Below are 21,389 nucleotides of genomic sequence, written 5' to 3'. Positions count from 1 at the left end.
ATTTGGAGGGAAACAACTGACAGGATGAAGTCTAAAACAAAGCTTTTAGTGACTGCTATTTAATGACCAAATCATTCAATGATTTATTTGGGCTGAGAGTCTAGATGTTCTATTCTTCTCATATAGTACAAATGACAGTATATTCCGTATGCTATTCCTATGAACATAACAGTTTATCATTACTGCCTTGCATCATACATTTATGAGAAAAAGAATATGGATAATCCAAAAGAATATGTCTTAGAAAATAATTCATTTGAATGAATTTTCCTTTCAGCTTGAAAGACTATTTTTACATTTGAAACAAACAGCTTCTTCTGCTTATGTGTTATTAAGGAATCAAACCCAGGCCTACAGACATGCTAGACAAGCATTCTACTAAGCCACATTCCCATCCCCAGAGTCAAACTTTTAACAGTCAGCATGTGCAGGATCCTAGTACAATTAAGAGAAACAGGCAAAGAACAACAAGTTAATATTCTTTGTAAATACTGCCTGGACAATAAGTTGGGTTACAGGAAGAACTCCAAGGACTATTTCCCAGCTCTAAAAAGAAAAGTGATCATAGTGAAGAATGAATGAATAGAAACGTATTTGCAAGGCCCATGAAAGATGTCTTAGAATCTTCTACCTATAGTTTTCTTCCCATAAATCTAAAATTTGGAGAGAAAAAGATAAAAATAACCGGGATGGGAGTTTGGCCTAGTGATAAGAGTACTTGCCTAGCATGTTCGATTCCTCAGTACCACATACATAGAAAGCTGGAAGTGGTGCTGTGGGTCAAGTGACAGAGCTCTAGCCTTGAGAAAAAAAGTCCAAGGACAGCACTCAGACCCTGAGTTCAAGCAAAAAATAAATAAAAATAAAAATAATCAGAGGTCACTGGTATGAGGAAAGTTCCACCAAATTAAAAAAAAAATTCATCTCACTACAACTTACTTCATTTTTAGAATTTACTAATGTAACAATGTATTTTGCTTATCATAATAGGAACAAAGAAAATGTGAGTCTATGGTTGAGGCTCATGAACTCTTCCTATAGACTCAACCACTGGGTCTGTTTCAACTACCCAGAAAAGCAAGACAGGAGGCATGGCTCAAGAAGTAAAGAGTCAACTAAGCAAGTACAAGGCACCGAATTCAAATTGTAGTATTCCCCCACCAAAAAGAATTTTATCTCATAGTAGCTAATTAATATGTGCTAGTGATTACATTTTGTGCATAAAATTCTCTAGCTGTTCTTGGATTCAACTTTACCTGCTTCATAGCTCCATGAACTTGACAAGGTGATTATGTTCTCTAACCTTCATCTTCCAGCCCTGTAAATGGGTGATCCTTCCCTCAAAAGGGATCAGGAGACAAAAATGTACAAAAGCCATGGGTAGAATATGAAGCCATACACAAATGCAACATAGAAAATTTTTGTCAAGTTAGGATGAAAACAATCATACTTTTATGAAGTCCCTAAGACATGCTCAAAATTAGCTTTCCATTCTATCATGTCCCAAAAGAAATATGAAACTTACCTGCTGACATCATGCCCAACATTCAGGGCAGATGTCATTATTTCTGTGGTAAGGCTTTCAGCAAAGCTAATGCCATCTTGTCCAATTCCACTATCAGCTGCCAAACTGGTGTTGCTCAGCTCTCTCTCTGCTTTCTCAATGGCTTCAGCAACTATTTTCTCAGCAAGCACTGTCTTTTTATCAAGATTAACATGAATTTGAGGGACATCAAGATGAAAAATTCGAGATTTCTGATAGATGTTGCCAAGTTTTAGATGTGAAGCTGGCTTCTTACTACCACATGATCCCTGTTTGGAAAACTGCTGCAATGAGCTTCCAGTACAATCATGGAGTTCTTTAAGGTCACAATATCTGCAAGCTTGATTTATAAGAGGTGACAACTTTTCAGCATAAGTGATTCTGTCTGCCAATTTCATGGCCTCAGACACTTGGAAAACTGTGGATCCTAAGCCTAGCTCTAAAGTATCATCCACTACTTTTTTAGCATACTGTTCTATGGTCTGGATAACATTATCCCCAGAGCAATATTCACTGAAGCTGCCACCATGATGGTAAAAGCCACGATTTTGTAAGAAACACTGACAAGATTTAGGGAATTCTGGTTTAAGAACACATTCAGTATCTTCAACACATCCAGATTTTTCAAAAAGGCAAGAATCTGTTAGGGATTTTGTCAAGTCAACCGCAGGTGATGTTAGCTCTTTTTTAACATCTTTTGTTATACTGTGAGCAAGAGAGGCTGAGAAACTATGCAGTTCAGAGAAATCATTTCTACATGAATCCTGTGTCTTTTCGCAAGTTTGGGTTTTGCAAAGGTGATCTCCATTTCTTTTCCTTGGTCTTGTTTTCTCTTCTTCTAGGTGGTGTTCCTTATTTGAGAATACCAACAGTTCATTGCTGCTTTTCACTTGAGAACTTCGCTCAGGGAACATTTCTGAGTTACACTTCATGTTGGCTGTCTTAGCTGCTTCTTGTAATCCTGACTTGATGGATCTATAAGCAAGTCTATTGGCATACTGATCCATTATTAACTCACCATTACCACCTTCCTGTTTCAGTATTTTGATAATATGACCTGCATATTCATCTGTCACACTTTCACAACTAGGATACCTATATGTCAGACCTGACATACAGGAACTTGGTGGTAAAGAAAGAATAAATGGATCCACTTCTCTGGGGTGCACTACAACCTCTGTATCCAACTTCTCTTCTGATTTGTCTTGGTCACTATTACAGTAACAACTGTTCTTCTTCTGTCTGAAAAGTGTACAACTCCTAACTTTTGCTGCTTTCTCAGCCTCTGTAATAATTTCTGCCGCCATATCACGTGCAAAATTGCAAGTTTGAAATTTTTCATCTGAATGACTTACAAAAGTAGGCAGTGTACTTCTTGGACTCTGAACACTTAAGCAAGGGTTTTGAACCTCAAGTCCTTGAGTTACACCATGCTCTAAATGGGAGGCCACCATCTCAGTTGCAAGAGATATGATATGCGTTGCCAGTGCTTCTGCAAATTGAACTTTCTTCCCCGAGTTCTCTGACTTGACATCCATTTCTGGATGCTCTTCACCTTCACCACTTTCAACTTCTTCTGAAAGAGATCGCATGAGTTTCAGCATGAATTCTTCTTTCTCTATAGTATTTTGTTCATTTTCAGTCAAACTACCAACAGAGGAGTTATGAGGTGTAGAAGGTGGTGTAGCAGGTGCAAATTCATTGGCTAATTCCCCCTTGAGCTTTTTGGTTAACTTCCTTATGTCCCATTCGGAACTAGCCTGGGAGGGTACCAGAGGAGTTGATGGAGGAGTATCTGGTATTATATTTCTCTCTCTGATTTTCTGTTTATCTTCCACATGTAGGCCATCTGCACAGGTAAGTACTGTAGATGACAAAGGGTGTGAGTGATGAAAAGAACAATCCTGTCCCAAAGACAAGGGTTCAACTGCTGTGTTATTTGCATGTTTTTTCGCTGGTTTATCTTTAGCAAGTTCCTTCAAATAGGGTTTCTGACTTGTACCAGAGGGCACTATCTCTAAAGGAAGTCCATAAGAATCCATAGACTCTTTACATCCTGGAGCACAATCTTTTCCAAATGAAAGTGAACAATGAGGTAAGTGATCGTGAGCCTCAAATAATTTAGGGAACGTTTCCGAGGTCTGCTGTGATCCTTCTCCAACAATAGGCAAGCCTCTCTTATATACTGCATTTTTATCTAAATTCGGGATCACTGTTTTGCTCTTATCTATGGAATGTTTAATAATACATTTAGATAATTGCTCAGCAAACAGATCCTTATTGCTAGCTTCACTCTGTTGTGATGCCGCTTGATCACAATGGGGGAAAGATGTTTTCCCTTTTATTGTTTTAGTTAAAGAGTCAGTCGTTTCATCACCTGGTCTTGTAACTTTGAATGATGTCACTGATTCTAAAGTTTCATTTATTATTGTACGTACCATGGCAACAGAAAAGTTGCTGATAATCTCCGGCTCACTTGTCAGTTTTGAAGAATCCTGCATTTCAGTAACATTAGTTGGTTTTAAGTCATTCTGAGTATCTGGACGGGGTTCTGAAGGTAAGCATGTATTTCTGGCACATGCTACTTCCTCTTTGTTTTTTATAGCAACATCTCCTTGCATAGAATCACCATTTGGATTACTATCAGTAGATAATACATGAGACTTAAACTGAAACATAGTAGAGGAAATATGATATGGAAGAAGGGCACTTCCTGCCAAAGGCACTGGTATGGAAGTGACAACTCCTGAAGTACAAAGCAAGGCCTGCTGCACTGAGTATTCCTTTTTGTAGTCCAGTATCGGTTTTGTGGCCACATTCAATGGACTGTTGAAAGATGGAGAAAATGTGAAGGTCTGTGTGGATGGGATACTTTCTGCCCTCTCATACTTGTTGCTATCCACAGAAACACTAACTGCTGCTTTTGCTGTGAAGGTCACATCAACTTGTGATAGCTCAATGAATGCTTCCTGTAGAACAGATTCAGACAAATCTTTTGCGTATGATTTCAATACTTTGTCTTCAAAGTCAAATGAACAACCCTGTGCAGATGCAGGTGTTGGAGGATATGAAAACTGACACACCTCCATAATACCTTCAAAAACAAGTTCTTCTGCAAGATCTGCGGCAAACCTGGCAACAGTGTTAGTAAATATCTGCCTCTTCACATACTTTAAATCTTTTAAGGCATTTGAGAAGGCTTCACTCACCAAAAAATTAGCCAAACTACCAATGGCACGTTCTTTCAGGTAAAATGCACGCTGCCTTCTTAGTTCATTAAATGCCATCTGAAAAACAGATGATGTCAATTTGATGGCTAAGTGGCACAGCACATTGGTACATGAAGAGACTCCTTTCTGTAAGTCTTTAAATGCACTGCCAAAACTTTTCTCCACAAGATCTGCTGCAAATTTCTGAATGCCACCTTTAATCATTAAAGATTTGTTTTTAGATTTATTTTTTTGATCAAGGTTTCCATGCTTAAAAGATAAAATTTTGTCTCCCCTTTTAACGCTATTAATGTTTGACATGGCATTAACATTTTGTGTATGAAGAACTGAGCCTAGTACTTCACATGAAATGTTATTTGCATAATCTTCATAAGTGTGGTAAGTAGAATTGTGATTTTCAAGACTCTTATCTCCACCAATATCTGTTTGGCAAAAACATTCAGCAGGAGTATAGTTTCCAAGAGGACTAAAAGCAGAAGATCGAACAGGGCTAAATAAACCACTATCATCTCCTGATGCCTTTGCTAGGCGTGGAGAATCTGGAGAATCCCCTGGGTTGCTGTATGGAGATTCTGGTTTTCGAGGAGTTGGCTTTCTAACATTAGCTGGGAGAGATGGACAATCAAACTTGAATTTTTGAGGATTCATACAAGATTTTCCATGTTTGTGCCTTTTCTTCTGCAATGACTTCCCAACAGCAGGATTTTTAATAAGAAGACAAGAAGTTTCTAAGGATTGTTCTAGTTCATCGAACTGATCAAAACTGTCAAAAAATTCACTGACTTCTGAGTCTGAATCCTCTATATCATCTTTCATCACAGGAATTTTAGGCAGCTCGAGTTTAGCTTTTAAACTTTTTTGATATCCCTCTTCGTCCAAGAAAATAACAGGACTTGGACTAGAACATTCCGATTCAGATGAGTAGGCAGGAGAGGAGGAAAAAAGTGTTTTCTGTACATCACTACCTTTATCTGAAGCATTAGATGACCTATAGAAACTCCTTTGGATCCAGGGCTCTGAAACAGATGTTGTGACTGAAGTTTTCACAGAAGGTGGTTCTTTATGTCCCAAAATATTTACAAAAGATGGAGGTTTAGCCAATGACTTTGGCTGTCCAGAGCTAACCAGTATCTTTAAATCATGAGTTTCTAAGTGATGACCTGAAGTAGTCTGAGAGGCAGCATCACACTGGCTTTTTACTGTGGTAATATTTATTCCTATAAGAAAACAATAAGGGGGTTGTATTATTCTAGAAAATACCTTTTACACACTTAAATCAAAGTAATTTCTAAGAAAGTGAATGAAATAGATTATCATGTTGAGCAAGAAAACCAGCTGGGAGTTTGGCCTAGTGGTAGAGTGCTTGCCTAGTATACACAAAGACCTGGGTTTGATTTCTCAGTACCATATACATAGAAAAGCCGCAAGTGGTGCTGTGGCTCAAGTGGTAGAGTGCTAGCTTGAGGAAAAAGCCGAAGAACAGTGCTCAAGCCCTGAGTTCAAACCTCAGGACTGGTAAAACAAAACAAAACAAAAAACAAAATATCATGCTGTCATCTCATTTGCAGAGTCTAGATTTAAAACATAATATATTGTACAACATGAGGCAAAGTGTTGTTCTATACAGAGTTTCAAAAATAAAACTTGCTAAAATTGTTGTAAAAAGAAAGAGAGATAAATAGTGCTGTGGCTCAGTGGTATAGCACTAGCCTTGAGCTGAAGAGCTCAGGAACAGTACCCAGGCCCAGAGTTCAATCAGGTTATATTGTATGAGGTGTGTGTGTATTACAGAATATATGGAAGTATTATAGTGAAATCTCCCTTGTACAACCAATATGCACTAACAAAAGTAGTATAAAAATATCAAATCAATGGAATAAATTGATACCAAAGCACAAAATGTTTACTTTAATATGTTTCTATACTAAAAAGATTCATGGCAAGTATGAAAATATGTCTTTTATTACTATAATTTGTAGATATCTGATCTATGGAATGCTTATAGCATGGTATCACACAAATGTGAAACCCTACTATGGTGCCCCCAGTGATGTTTCTCCTGATATTTGAACCTAGGAATATACAGACACTTGATAACAGCATTACTTAAATAAGAATACAAAGAGCATATTAAGCAAAGTAAGCACTCAAAGGAACATAAGCTCAATGGTTTCCCTCATTTGTCATAATTAGTAGAAACCTTGCGCTCTCCTAGCAGAGATTTATAATAGAACAAAACCTAGATACATAAGGCCATATAGAATGACGCTAAATAAAAGGACCTCCAGGATATAGAAACAAAAGCCATACAATGAGTGATTGTTGTCCTTAATGTACTATGTTATCTCTCATCTCTTTTGTTGTCCCTTGGTTATCTCATATTGTTACAGTATTTCACCTTGTTATCTGATATACTGTATATATGCGTATTTGGTTATTTGAAATTGGATAGGGAAGGGGGGAAAACAAGATGAGGGGCGAGGGTCAGGGAAGGGAAATGGGGACCAAAACATGAGAAAGGGTATCAATGTATGTGAAGTAATGCACCTTCTATCTGGTGAATATGATGTAATCCTTCTATTAATTACAATAAAAAATATATGGAAAAAATACAAAAAGCAAAACTAAAAGCCAGGTTAATAATAAAGGTAAAAATCACAAAGAAATTGATTTCTCTCAGTTTAGATAAAAGGTTAAAATGTTCAAATTAGACCAAAGTGTAACAAATTTCAGATGAACAAATCTTCCTTTGAATCTTAACCTTTCAACTCTAATCTCTTATTTCTAAAAAGTATCTATCAAGAAAAACAAACCATCATCATGTGGTTTTGAAGTTTCTTCTTCTAACTGCTCAAAAGCTGTGACAAAATCATCCTCTATGGAAGACACAGACTGGTTAGTATCATCATCATCATCATCATCATCATCTTCATCGGTGATCTCAAGTTGACGCTTCTGATGCAAGAATGTGTCCAGAGTGTATCTTATACCCGTGGCATATTTACTTAGAAGACTAAAGATAAAATCAATTTTGAGTCTTGGTAATATAGGTGACACTCTCATGACACAAAGCATTCCAGAATGATGATTCTAGGAAAAGAAAAGAGATCATGAAAACAGTATTAATTTTAAATACAAAACATATTATCTGGTAGCACAGGTTACAAACAAATACAGACTCAGTAGAAAAACAAGTGAAAAGAATCAAAAAACAAAACAAACAAAAAGCAAGTGCCTATATCCTAAAAGGATCCCTTATTTTATAATATTTTATTCTTCTCTCCCTCCTACAATGTCCCTCATTCTAGTCTCCCAAGATTTTTTTTTTAGTTTTTTGGGGGTTTTTTTTGGTTTTGTTTTTTGCCAGTCCTGAGGCTTGAACTCAGGGCCTGAGCACTGTCCTTGGGCTTTTTCCTCAAGGCCACTTGAGCCACAGCACCATTTCTGGCTTTTTCTATGTATGTGGTACCAAGAAATCGAAACCATGTCTTTGTGCATGCTAGGCAAGCACTCTACCACTAGTTCAAACTCCTAGTACTCTCAAGTTTTTTCTTATCCATGTATTCAAATTCTACCTTATCTGTCTCTTTAAATGCTGTAAAACCTACTATCCATTCCCTTAGGCAATTAGGTTTCCTATATTACTGTGAAGCCTGTCAAGTGTCTTATTTAATAATCCATTTGTGTTATCAACTACACTATAAAAGAAACCAAGTTCTATCTCATTTTTGTCCCATTTTCCTGTAACTTAACATGATGTCAATTTTTCTAACAAAATAAAATTTTTCCTTTTTATTTAAATTTTTCCAGCTTTAAAACTTGTAATGCTTACTGTTGATTAAAAATGCAAGTTGCTAGATTTTTTCTTATATATTACCAAGGTGATAAGTGAAAATATCAACAAATTATTTGCAAAAGCAGAAACTAAAAGCAATAATCACCCCTTAAATCCCAACAAATAAAGAAAATATGAATAAAGTGAGCAGTTTCATTTTTTTGTTGTTGTTGGTCGTGAGACTTGAACTCTGGGCCTGGGTGCTGTCCCTGAGTTCTTCAGCTTAAGGCTACCATCCTACACCTTGAGCCTCCGCACCACTTCCAGTTTTCTGGTGGTTAATTGGAGATAAGAGTCTCAGGGACTTTGTGCTGCCCAACTGGCTATGAACTGTGATCCTCAGGTCTCAGCCCCCTGAGAGGAGCACCAGCACCAGCAAGGCAAAGCACTGTCTTATAATGGAATAAAAAATCCAAGTTTTTTAGCCGGGTGCGGGTGGCTCACACCTTTAATCCTAGCTTCTCAGAGACCATTAAAGTAACAAAGTTTAATATTCCTGACCAAATACACTAAAACTTGCTCTGGAAAACTCACAATAAATTACCTGATTTAGAGGACGACTGTTCATATCTGATGTTTTACTTATATCCTTCATACAAATAATCTCATTTTCATTTAGACTGCAGAAGTGTAGTGAATTCAGAAGATCTGGAAGTTCCCAAGAAACTGCAGCTAAATCCTAATTTAAAATAATAAAAATAAATAATATTATAGAGCAACATTGTTAAAGTTACAATATTATATATATCCAAAATCCTAAGTTCTACTAGTAAATAGTTTCATAACAATTCACATTTCAGTTTATTATACAAATAAACTCAATTTTTAATTAAAAATATATACTAAAATAACTGAGAGTTACAATTACCATAGCCCATAAAACATATTTTAGTAGTCTATATTGAATTTTAATACGGTCCTCATATACCCAGAACAATCAGGAATTTCATTTTTTTTTTCCAGTCCTAGGGCTTGACTCAGGGCCTGGACACTGTTCTTGGACACTTTTTGCTCAAGGCTAGTACTCTGCCAGAGCCACAGTGCCACTTCTGGCTTTTTCTCTGTATGTGGTACAAAGGAATCGAACCCAGGTCTTTTTGCATGCTAGGAAAGCACTCTACCACTAGGCTATGCTCCCAGCCCAAATTTCAAATTTATTTAGCCAATGTCAACCTATGACTCTCAGGTTTAATTTTGGAATTCTCTCACAGGGTTCTTGGCTATTGGATGTACTGCCTCAGAATCGAAGTTTTCACTTTGCAAAATGTAAGTCCATTTTTTTACCTCTCTTCCTAAAGGTATTGTATTGTATTAGACTTCAAATGAAAATTTTATAAATGTTAAAGAAAAAGAAAGCAGTTCTTTTCATTTTGTTTGCCTTCTCATGTAAATAGCTTATTCAGCTGAAGAAATATTCAAGTTTTTGACCCTTAAGGAGTACTCTGAGAAAAAAGAAAAAGTACCAGAGAAACTATTTGAACTATTTCTCTTTCCTGCTAATGTTCCCAAGAATATATCCTCTGCTCCTTCTGACCAAGTGATTTCCTTCCAGCTAAGGTATCAAGACACACAACAGAGTTTCCATCCATCATCACTTGCTGGGTAGTATTCAGGAAGCTGTAATGTTCCTCGGAATAATGTTCCTAATGCTCCTCCTACAGCAGCTCAATAGGAAAACTGGAGCAATCAAATTCAAGCTTCAGCATGAAAAAGTGGTCTATCAAAAGAGCTTCCACCACCCGTTCAAGAGCTGCTTCAACTTGTTAATATTAAATCTCAAGTATCAGTCCCTCTAGGAGTGCCTAAATAAAACACACTAACAAAATTTTTACATCAACTAATAATGACTTTTTATAAATTTTTAGGGTTAATTTTCTCATCTAAAATATAAAAGAACATATACTATTGAGGTTAAATTATGAAACCCATCAAAATGAAGAAAATAAATGTTACTATATACCACACAGAAAGAGAAAAGATTCAAAGAATACTCAAAAGTTACCATATATTTTCACTGAATAGTAAGAAGAAAGATACAAATAATTTAATGTAAATTTGAGGTATTAAAGTATATTTTTCACTTTTTAAATCTGTTCTAAGTAATCTCCTATTGTCCCTTCCAGTTCAATAAATTGACCATACCTGTATACGAGCAGCATCAGTTTCTTCATTAAAGCCTAGAAATGTCACCTGAATAAAACAAAGTTTTTAATTGGATTTTAGTCTTGTTGCAGATTGGAGACAGAACTGACATGGTAAGATATAAAATGCTGACACTGCCTCAGACAAGGTAATTTTTTTCAAAGATCTCTGCAGTCTTCAAAACTCATCTATACTTCATCCATATCTTCCTCACTAGTAAGTTTAAACAATTTTATCCCTAAACTTATCCACTCATCCTCATCCCTTCTAGTCCCCTTCCTTTATCCACACTACCACCATCCTCTCTTAGTAGGTCCTCCTGTCACATCACTGTTTCACAGAAACAATTATGCTTCCTAGAGGAAAATCCTAACTGGAGTTAGAAGGTTTTCAGGCTTCACATAAACTCAAACATATAGTTCACCTTCCTGGGTTTCAAACATTCCTATATATCCTATACAGTTATTATTGTTTTGGGGGTTGGTATCGGGGGTTGAACTCAGGGGCTCACAGTTGCTAGGCAGGCTATTAACCAGCATTCTATGACTTCAACTAGGCTTTTTTTTTTTTTGCTTTAATTTTTTTTGAAAAGGTTGAGTATTTTGCCACGGGCCAGCCTAGATCAACATCTTCCTGTTTACATCACACCTCACATACACACACATCTGGAACGACAAGCACATGGGCTAGTTTCACTGAGGTCTCACTAAAGTTTTGCAAAGGCTAGACTGGATTGTAATTCAGCTCCTCAATAACTGGGATTACAGGAATGAGCTATAGCACTCAAGCCCCAAACTGTATATTTTTGCTTAAGGCTCTCAAAGCTTTGCCACTTTAATATGAATCTTTTTCCTTTCAATGTTGCCATGTCTGGATCCTTCTCATTCTTCAAGTTCCAACTCCAGTATTACCTCTTCATAAAGATCTTCTCTGAGTAGACTCCCAAGGCTACTTTCCCACTGGCTGTATGTGTTACTATCATTTATTTCCTTTAGCACCACTCTACAGAGTTTACAAATATCTGACAGCATTGGGAAATGTCACACTAAGTAAAAAGAACATTACAGAAAAAAATTGATATACATTACACACACAATTTCACCTTATTTTTTTTAACGCATGCACAAAAGCCAGGTATCAGTGGCTGATTCGTATAATCCTGACTACTTGAACAGCTAAGAATAGGACAATTCCAATTCAAAGCCAACCTGAATTGGAAAATTTTTGAGAACCTTCTCATTCCATGGCTGAGCGCAGTGCCTTATCTGTCATCCGAAGCTATGTGGGAGTGTAAGATTGAGAGAATCACAGCTCCAAAACAGTCCAGGCTCCTCCCACCCCCAACCCCCCAAAAAAGACTCCTTCTCAACAAATGAAGCTAGACATGGTGGTATACATCTGTGATCCCACCAACAACAAGAAGCCTAAAGATAATCAAGGCTCAGGTATGGGGCTGGAGTTTGAAGTGAAACCCTATTCTAAAACTAATTAGCAAAAAGCAGAGCTGGAAATACAGCTCAGAAGCTCAGTCATACACTACCAGCCTAGTAAGCATGAGGCCTTATGTAAAAACCCAAATCTGTGTGTTTATGTGCATATATGAAGATACAATACATGCATTTTACATATATATGAACAAAAACAATACTGGCAAACAATGCACCAAACTGTTGGCAATGATTAACTAGCAATAAAATTACAAATGACCCCACTTAATAAAATGGTAGTACTATAAAGATGGAGCCTAGAACCCATGATAAGCAAGCTTTACCTATACTCCCAGCCCCCAACACTACATCTCCTAATTTCTAATATGAATATAATGGATTATGGATATCTTTTTTCAAATCCTAACTTCTTACACAGATGCTTTATCACTACCTTTAAATTTAAAATCAAAGCACTGATACAGACAAAAAGTAAATATATTAAATAAGCTCGTTTATGTTTTGGAACAGAAAACCTCAGGACTGAATTTGGGAGGAAATCATTGAATACAGTCCTATCCACAAGCCCAATGTGTTAGTAACATCTATGCACTGAATTAGATATGATTATAGTGCATTAAGACAATTATGTGAGTATTCTAAATAGGTATTTCTAATACATATAATATAGAGAGATTTTTAAAATAGGTCATACAGTCCTAAAGATGCATGAAAATACACAGTGTTTTATTAAGAAAGGTTTAGAAAAAAATGTGTCAAACCTCTGTTAAATTGGCATGTTCATCCTGCCTTACACAGTCTTCTACTGATACACTGCATAGTTCCTTCTCACTCTCTAATAAAGACTTCACAGATTGGAACACATCTTCACTGAAGCTCTGGGAAAAAAATACAAAAAAGACATGCTTAGTTTATTTAATTCTAAGACAAGGAAGAGATATGGAGATGGTTTAAGTTTTAGAAGTCACTCATTCTTCCATTTACTTATTTGGCACCTTGTGAATTCTATTCACTAAATTAAAAAAAAGACAATCAGGTAAAAAGGCTTAAGTTGACTTTTATGTGTCCAGAAAACACAAATACACCAGAGCCAAGAAGTTAGGCTCACTGGAATACCACATAGGCTTTCATGCTCCCTATTTACTTCTTATTACCCTATGGTAAAAAAACAAAAAGAATACATACTGATTTCCAAGTTCCATGGGAAAAAAAGCACTAGTTTCTATAATGGGTAAGATATTAGAGCTACAGAAGGACACACTAGCTAATGACGAAGATTACTCTTAACCAAGTTAGAGACAGAAAAGCAGTAGCAGGACAGGTGTGATGGCTCACACCTGCAATCCTAGCTACTCAGAAGGCTGAGATCTGAGGATCACAGTTCAAAGCCTGGGCACTAAAGACCATGAGACTTTTATCTCCAATTAACCACTAGAAAACTGGAAGTGACACTGTGGCTCAAGGAATTGGGTGGTAGTCTTGAGCTGAAGAGCTCAGGGACAGCGCCCAGGCCAGGCCCAGAGTTCAAGCCCATGACCACCAACAACAAAAAAAAAAAGGAAAAAGAAAAGCAGTAGCCACTGAAAATAAGGTTTCTCAGAGGTCTTAAGTAGTTATATTATGAAAATGAGGTAGGAGATTCTACATTTGGGGGACTGTGATGCCACAACTGCAAAGAATCAGAGGGCAGGAACATTTACATAAAGAAAGAATATTACAGTCAGACATAAGGAGACCCCATTAACTTCCTTCTAACCTCATTTATCATACTTTCATATCTCATTTCCCATCTGATTTGTTGACCTGCTCTTCTATCAGAAATGTCCCTGCTCCTTAATCTCAAACATTCAATTTATCCCTAACTTTACTTTTCCCATCCTTAGTCATAATAAAACCCTTTCAACATGCTATTGTATTGCTTGCATATGAAGATCTTTCATCTATACCATATATATATATTATAATTACGATTCTCATAGCTATTTGTCATTCCTACCTATTAAACTAAATTATTAAGGTTAGATACGGTATTTCACTCACTTTGATTCCTCAGATTTCAGAATCTCACACCTATATGAGCTTAACAAACAGCTTTTAATAAGTTAATCAATGCTATGTTCTAAGAAAGCAATATAAATATGAGAGCAAAGAATTTAAGAAAAACAAGATGTAGTTCTAAATTTCAATGTGATATATCAATATGAACCAGTAAGTCTTCAAATACATGTACTATATTTTTCCATTTGAAAGTTCTTAGAAGCTATGGCCCTCAGAAGCAATAAGAAAACCAGTATCCACATTTTTATTTCCAAATGCCAATCACCAATTAAGAAAATGAAAGCTCCTCAGGGAAAAGAAAAAAAAAAGAAAGAAAAGAGAGAAGGGGGGGGGGAAGGCTTGTTCCACATCTGAGAAAGAGAAAGCAAGGTGAGCCTATAACATCTAACTGTGGCAGAATACAAGTTCTCAATGGCTAATTGCCTCGTTTAAAAACAAAAACAAAACAAAACCAAAAAAAAAAAAACAAAAAACCACAGAGGCCCACTTAGTCTGGCTCACCAAATTTGGATAATGAAGATATCAGAAAGAAAATAGTAATGGATTGCAACTCCTGAATTTAATCTTGGAAGTACTGTTATTTACCAATGAATGCAAGCTAACAAGTATAAACAGAATAATCTTAAAATTCTACTTATAACTCTATGGAACATGTTTAACATTTAAGCAATTTAATTTTCATTTATGAATGGAAGTTTTCATAAAGCCAAAACATAAAATGACACACAAAATCTGAACTTGAATTTGAAACAATCTATATAAGTTTATGACACTGTAGAACTAAGAAGCATTTCCAATACCCAGATCTTAATTTCCAAATCCTTTCCAGGGCTCTTTGAAAAACAGTCAAGTTCAAGTGTGATGAAATGTGTGAAATCATGTCACCCTATACATCAATAGGATGCAACCAAAAAGCAAGGAAGCAAGGAAATAAAAGCCGGAACAAAAGGAGACAGCCATTAGCTAACAGGTGTTTCTAAGCACTTATTTGGAGACAATTAGAGCAATGACAGATGGCTAGATAACTACATATAAATAAAATATTGTAAAGCATAGAATTATAAATCCATAAATCCAGAGAAATAGTAATAAATGAATGAGAAACTGTAAATGTACTTGCTATCAGTGGAGGTGACTAAACCAAGTCATTAATTTGAAATTTGATAATTAGATGGCATTTACCCTTTCCTCATCTACCTTACATGAATTACTTTCTCCATTCTGAGTATCACAAGGGAGGACAGATATCAACGGGGAGCAGAAAAAAAAAAACAAAAAACACTGAGAAGAAAAACACTGTGTTGAAACTCAGAGGTTATCTTAACAAGTATGGAATAGTCAATAGTGTCACATAGTGCAGAAGATAAAGGCCAGGAAAAGGGGCAACAAAGACTGCTAAACATCCTCCAATCTCCATCTTCTCTCTTGCTTCTTAGTGATATCCTCAGTGTAGAAGAAAGAATGCTACTTCATTCAATACTATTTCCCAATATGCATCATTGGCCCTCAAATTCCTATTTATTAAATGAAACAATGGTAATATTTCATATTTGAGGTAAAGCCAGAAGTATGTAGGTAAGTTTGCTCTTGATGGTTAATATTCCTAATAAAACAGATAGGAAGCAATTTACTGAAAAGAAATGAAAAATAGACAGTGCAATGTAGGAAATAAAGAGTTTGGGTAAAAAATCATTATAGAGGGGCCAAGAGTTTGGTTGGCCTAGTGGTGGAGTGCTTGCCAAGCATGCACAAAGCTCTGAGTTCCATTCTTTGGTACCAAATACAAGAAAAATCCAGAAGTGGTGTTATGGCTCAAATAGTAGAGCAATGGCCTTGAGAAGCTCAAGGACAGAGCCCAGGCTCTCAATTCAAGCCCCAGGATAGGCAAAGAAAAAAACACATTAAAAAAATCATTATGGATATTATTTCAAATTGCTATTCTTATACATGCCAATTTGTGGTATTTCAATGTTACCAACTTAATAATGTGTTCATTCAAAAATTAAATATCATAGAATCAGATTTTTTTAATTAACCTTTTTGTTAAAACTTTCTGAAAACAACTAATAGAATAAACTTACTTTTCTGACAGACGTTCTAGTCTTCATATGACTCTTCCTGAAAGGCTGGAAAGTCGCCATAATTATATTACTAGGTCTGAATCACTGAAGAGTAAATCCACAAAACACCTAAAGAAAATGTAACAAAACAATATCTTAGAAACTGAAGCAAGCATTTTGTGCTAAATTTCTTTAAACTCAAAATTAAAAATTCAGCCCTAAAAATTTATTAATCATATAGTGTATATGTAGAGACAGAGATACCTATACATACATATACATACACATGAGAAAATAGCTGAGTATATACCAGTCACTGAGAATATAAAATTATTATAAAAATTTTATTTGGGGATTGAAAATTATAGTCATGTAACATGACTATAACATAGTCATTAACATAGTACATTAAGGACAACAATCATTCATTATATAGCTTTTGTTTCAATATCCTGGAGATCTTTTCAATTAGCTTCATACTATATGGCCTTATGTATCAAGGTTTTGCTCTATTGCAGATCTCTGCTAGTAGAGCCCAAGGTTTCTACTGATTATGACAAATGAGGGAAACCATTGAGCCTAAGTTCCTTTGAGTCTGGCTTACTTTACTTAATGATTTTTTCTAAGACTTTCCATTTCCTAACAAATGGGGCAATGTCATTCTTTCTGACAGCAGCATAGAATTCCATTGTGTACAAATACCACAACTTGTTGATCCACTCATCAACTGAGGGACATTTAGGTTGGTTCCATATTTTTGCTATGGTGAATAATGCTGCAATGAACATTGTTGTGCTAGTGGATTTAGTATTGCCCTAGTTTCTGGATGGTTGGGTAAATGCCAAGAAGTGGAATTGCTGGGTCGTAAGGGAGCTCTATGTTTAGCCTTTTGAGGCACTGCCATACTGCTTTCCATAGTGGTTGAACGAGTTTGCACTCCCACCAACAGTGTAGTAGTGATCCCTCCTGGCCATATCCCCTCCAGCATCTGTTGTTATTAGTTTTCCTGATCCTGGCCATTCTAACTGGAATGAGGTGGAATCTTAAGAGTTGTTTTGATTTGCATTTCTTTTATGATCAGAGATGTTGAGCATTTCTTCGTGTGTCTATAGGCCATTTTTGTTTCTTCTTCAGAGAAAACTCTCTTTAAGTCTTTGGCCCATTTTTTAATGGGATGGTTGTTACTTTGGAGATTAGTTTTGGAGTGATTCAATTTTTTGAGCTGCTGATATATTTTAAATATGAGGCCTTTGTCCGTTGTTTGGTTGGTGAAGATCTTCTCCCACTCTGCAGGCTTCCTACGTAGTTTACTAGCTATGTCCTTTGCCATACAAAAGCTCTGCAGTTTAATGCAGTCCCACTTATCCAGCCTTTCTCTTATTTGCTGTGATTCTTGGTCCTTATTAAGAAAGTTTCGACCGTGCCAAGGAGGCCTAGTGTATCTCCTATTCCTTCTTGTAAAGTTTTCAGTGTGTCAGCTTTTACCTCCAGGTCTTTGTTCCATTTGGAGTTTATTCTAGTGCAGGGTGATTGACAAACCCTTAGCAAATCTTACCAAAAAAAGAAGAGAGCATATGGAAATAAACAAAATTGCAGACGAAAATGGTAAAAATCACGACAGAAATTACCAAGATCCAGAATATCATGAGGGAATACTTCTCAAACCTTTACGCCAACAAATTTGAGAATCTAGAAGAAATGGATGAATTCCTAGCCAATATTAACATACCCACACTGAACCAAGAAGAACTAAACCAACTCAACAGGCCTATTTCAAGCTCTGAAATAGAAATGGCAATAAGAGAACTTCCACCTAAGAAAAGCCCAGGGCCAGATGGATTCACAGCTGAATTCTATAAGGTCTTCAAAGCAGAGCTCACACCCATACTCCTCAAGCTCTTCAATGAAATTGAAAATGAAGGTTCTTTATCAAACTGATTCTATGAAGCCAGTATAACCCTCATCCCCAAACCAGACAGAGATTCATCATAGAAAGAGAACTATAGACCTATTTGTTTGATGAACATCGATGCAAAACTTCTCAACAAAATACTGGCCAACCATCTACAACAACTTATCAAAAAAATTATACACTATGATCAAACAGGATTCATCACAGGGAGGCAAAGCTGGTTCCACATACGCAAATCAATTAACATAATTCAACACATCAACAAGAGCAAGGACAAAAATCACATGATTGTCTCAATAGATGCAGAAAAGGCATTTGACAAGATCCAACACCCCTTTATGTTAAAAGCTCTGGAGAAACTAGGAATCCATGGAACATTCCTCAATATAATAAAGGCTGTGTATGACAAACCCACAGCTAGTATCATACTTAATGGCGATAAGTTCTAATTTTCTATGATTTTCACAATAAATTTAGTGTTTTGTGAAAATCAAATAAAAAATATTTAAAGAGGGCACTTTGAGAAGTACAAAACCCAAGTAAAAGAAAAATGAAATATTTGCCTATGGAACAAAATGATCAAAAATACCAAAATTATCAAACAAGCTTTAAGTATAAAAGTTAATGTGGCTGGATGTGGTAGCTCACACCTGTAATCCTAGCTACTCAGGAGGTTGAGATCTGAGGATCAAGGTTCAAAGCCACTTTGGGCACAAAAGGACCTGAGACTCTTATCTCCAATTAGCCTCCAGGAAATGGGGAGTGGGGCGTGGCTCGAGGGTAGAGTGGTAGCCTTGAACTAAAGAGTTCAAGTCCCATGACCACCACCAACAACAACAAAAGCTATGTGGACAAAGCAATAAAATTATTCTTTTATTTGTACAGTACTAACTTGCTCTCAGTCCTTCTCACAGTATTCTTTTCCACTGTCCCAGACACAGGGGCAAAGGAGCATACCCTAACTTCACACAAGACATAAAATACAAAAGTCCACTCAAAGTTCTGGAAAGGCAAAACCTCTCAAGATCAGCTCCTGAGTAAAATGGCACCACCTTTCTGGAAAGCAATTTATAATATCTGTCAAAACTCAGAAAATATTTCCACCCTCTAACCTAGCAATTGTACTTTTGGGAATTAGTCAAAACAATGACCCTGGAACAGCACCTAAGGTTCTAAACTAGAACTCATGATAACTAAGTGCTTGCTAAGAGATTTACGTTAACATCTCACTCTAACAACCCAGAAACCTGAGGCCAGTTCAGTAATTTGCCCAGGCCCAAACAAATCCAAATTTTCTAACTCCAGCACCAAAGACAATTAACCACTCTTCCACTGACAGTAGGCAGGACAAAGTAGCTCAAACCTACAATTTCAGCTTCTTGGAAGGTACAGATTATGATGATAATAGTTCTAGGCCAGCCTGGGCAAAACTAGAGAACGTTAAAATCAATAAATCAGGCCTGATGGTACATGTCTGTAATCCCAGGGGCATAAACAAGAGAACCATGATCTGACACTGCCCCAGGGAACACAATACCCTATCTGAAATAACTAAAGTAAAAAAGGGAACCAGGCACTGGTGAGTCTTGCCTGTAATCCTAGCTATTCAGGAGGCTGAAATCTGAGGATCACAGGTCAATGCCAGCCTGTGCAAGAAAGTCTGTGAGATTCTTTATCTCCAATTAACCACCAGAAAACTGTAAGTGGCACTGATGTTCAAAATGATAGAATGAAAAAGCTCAGAGACAACACCAAGGCCCTGAATTTAAGCCCCCATGACCAACAAAACAAAAGGGGCAGGAAACCTTGAAACTGCTACATGATAGAGTAGGAGAGACACTGGAACTCAGGCAAAGGCAAAAGGTGCCTGAACAGAATCCCAGTGTCACAACAGATTGGAGAGACTCAATAAATGGTACTACCTAAAAATAAAAGTTTCTGCACAGGGGCCGGGAATTTGGCCTAGTGGTAGAGTGTTTGCCTAGTATGCACGAAGACCCGGGTTCGATTCCTCAGTACCACATACTTAGAAAAAGCCAGAAGTGGTGCTAAGGCTCAAGTGGTAGAGCTCTAGCCTTGAGAAAAATCCAAGGACAGTGCTCAGGCCCTGAGCTTAAGCCCAGGACTAGCAAAAAAAAAAAAAGTTTTTGCACAGATAAAAGCATAGCCACGAAAACAGAGAGACAGCCACCCAACTGAGAAAAGATATTTACCAATAATACATCAGACAAATGCTTAATATCCAGTATCTACAGGGAACTCAAGAAACTAATTCCCCCTCCCCCAAATCCAACAAACCATTCACTGAATGGGCAAGGGAACTAAAAAGAGACTTATCAAAAGATTAAAATGGCAGAAAATGTTCATCATCCATGGTCATAAAGGAAATGCAAATAAAAACAACCCTAAGATACCACCTTAGCCCAACAAGAATGGCCAAGAATTTGAACTCAGACAATGACAGATGCTGGCGGGATTGTAGAGAAAAAGGAACCCTGCTGGTGGGATTGTAAACTAGTTCAGCCACTCTGGAAAGCAATGTGGAGGTTTCTTAAAGAACTGAGAATTGACCTTCCCTATGATCTTGCCTTACCACTCCTGGGTATCCATCCTAAACACCATAACCCAAGATATGATAAGGACACCTGCTCAGCTATGTTTATCTCTGCACTATTTACAATAGCCAGGCTATAGAAACAATCCAGATGCCCTACTGCAAATGAATGAATACAGAAAATGTGGTATATGTATACAATGGAATTCTACATAGCCACGAGACAAGATAAAATAATGGCATTTGCAGGGAAGTGGATGAATCTAGAGCGAATCTTGTTGAATGAGACAAGTCAAAACCAAAGAAACAAAAGGCACATGGTATCCTTAATATGTGGCTATTAGATCCAAACAATACAAGAGCAAGGACTCAATAGTTGCATACCCAATGCTATGGACATGGTACTGGAAATATAAACACAACTACATAGGCATAAAAACTTATGACTATAGACATAATGTTTTATTACATAGATTAATATATATCTTTGACATACAAACTCTCAGCCTAATTTTGATTATGTTCTAAAAACTAAGTGCCATGATTGTATATAGCAATTCCCTTCTTGAATACTTGTTTGTTAAACACATCATTTGAAATGATATAA

General features: G+C 36.7%; 1 protein-coding gene across 3 annotated transcripts in view; it reads right to left on the bottom strand.

The window, feature by feature from the left end:
• Akap11 (A-kinase anchoring protein 11) overlaps positions 1–21,389 on the bottom strand; it is a 43,897-nt gene that overhangs the window by 10,668 nt on the left and 11,840 nt on the right. For all 3 annotated transcript variants that reach the window (XM_090342084.1, XM_090342085.1, XM_090342086.1), the window contains exons 2-7: positions 16,338–16,445; positions 12,960–13,076; positions 10,751–10,798; positions 9,153–9,287; positions 7,587–7,863; positions 1,526–5,990 (exon numbers count right to left, since the gene is read on the bottom strand). In XM_090342084.1, the coding sequence (XP_090198210.1) occupies positions 1,526–5,990; positions 7,587–7,863; positions 9,153–9,287; positions 10,751–10,798; positions 12,960–13,076; positions 16,338–16,397 (5,102 nt within the window). In that variant the 5' untranslated portion in view covers positions 16,398–16,445. The remainder of the gene's footprint in view (positions 1–1,525; positions 5,991–7,586; positions 7,864–9,152; positions 9,288–10,750; positions 10,799–12,959; positions 13,077–16,337; positions 16,446–21,389) is intronic.

This window comes from Megascapheus bottae, chromosome 11 (genome assembly GCF_031878675.1).
Source record: "Megascapheus bottae isolate mThoBot1 chromosome 11, mThoBot2.hap1, whole genome shotgun sequence".
Classification (NCBI taxonomy): domain Eukaryota; kingdom Metazoa; phylum Chordata; class Mammalia; order Rodentia; family Geomyidae; genus Megascapheus; species Megascapheus bottae.
Note: the sequence above shows the minus strand (reverse complement) of the source record. Positions and strands in the feature narration are given on the sequence as shown.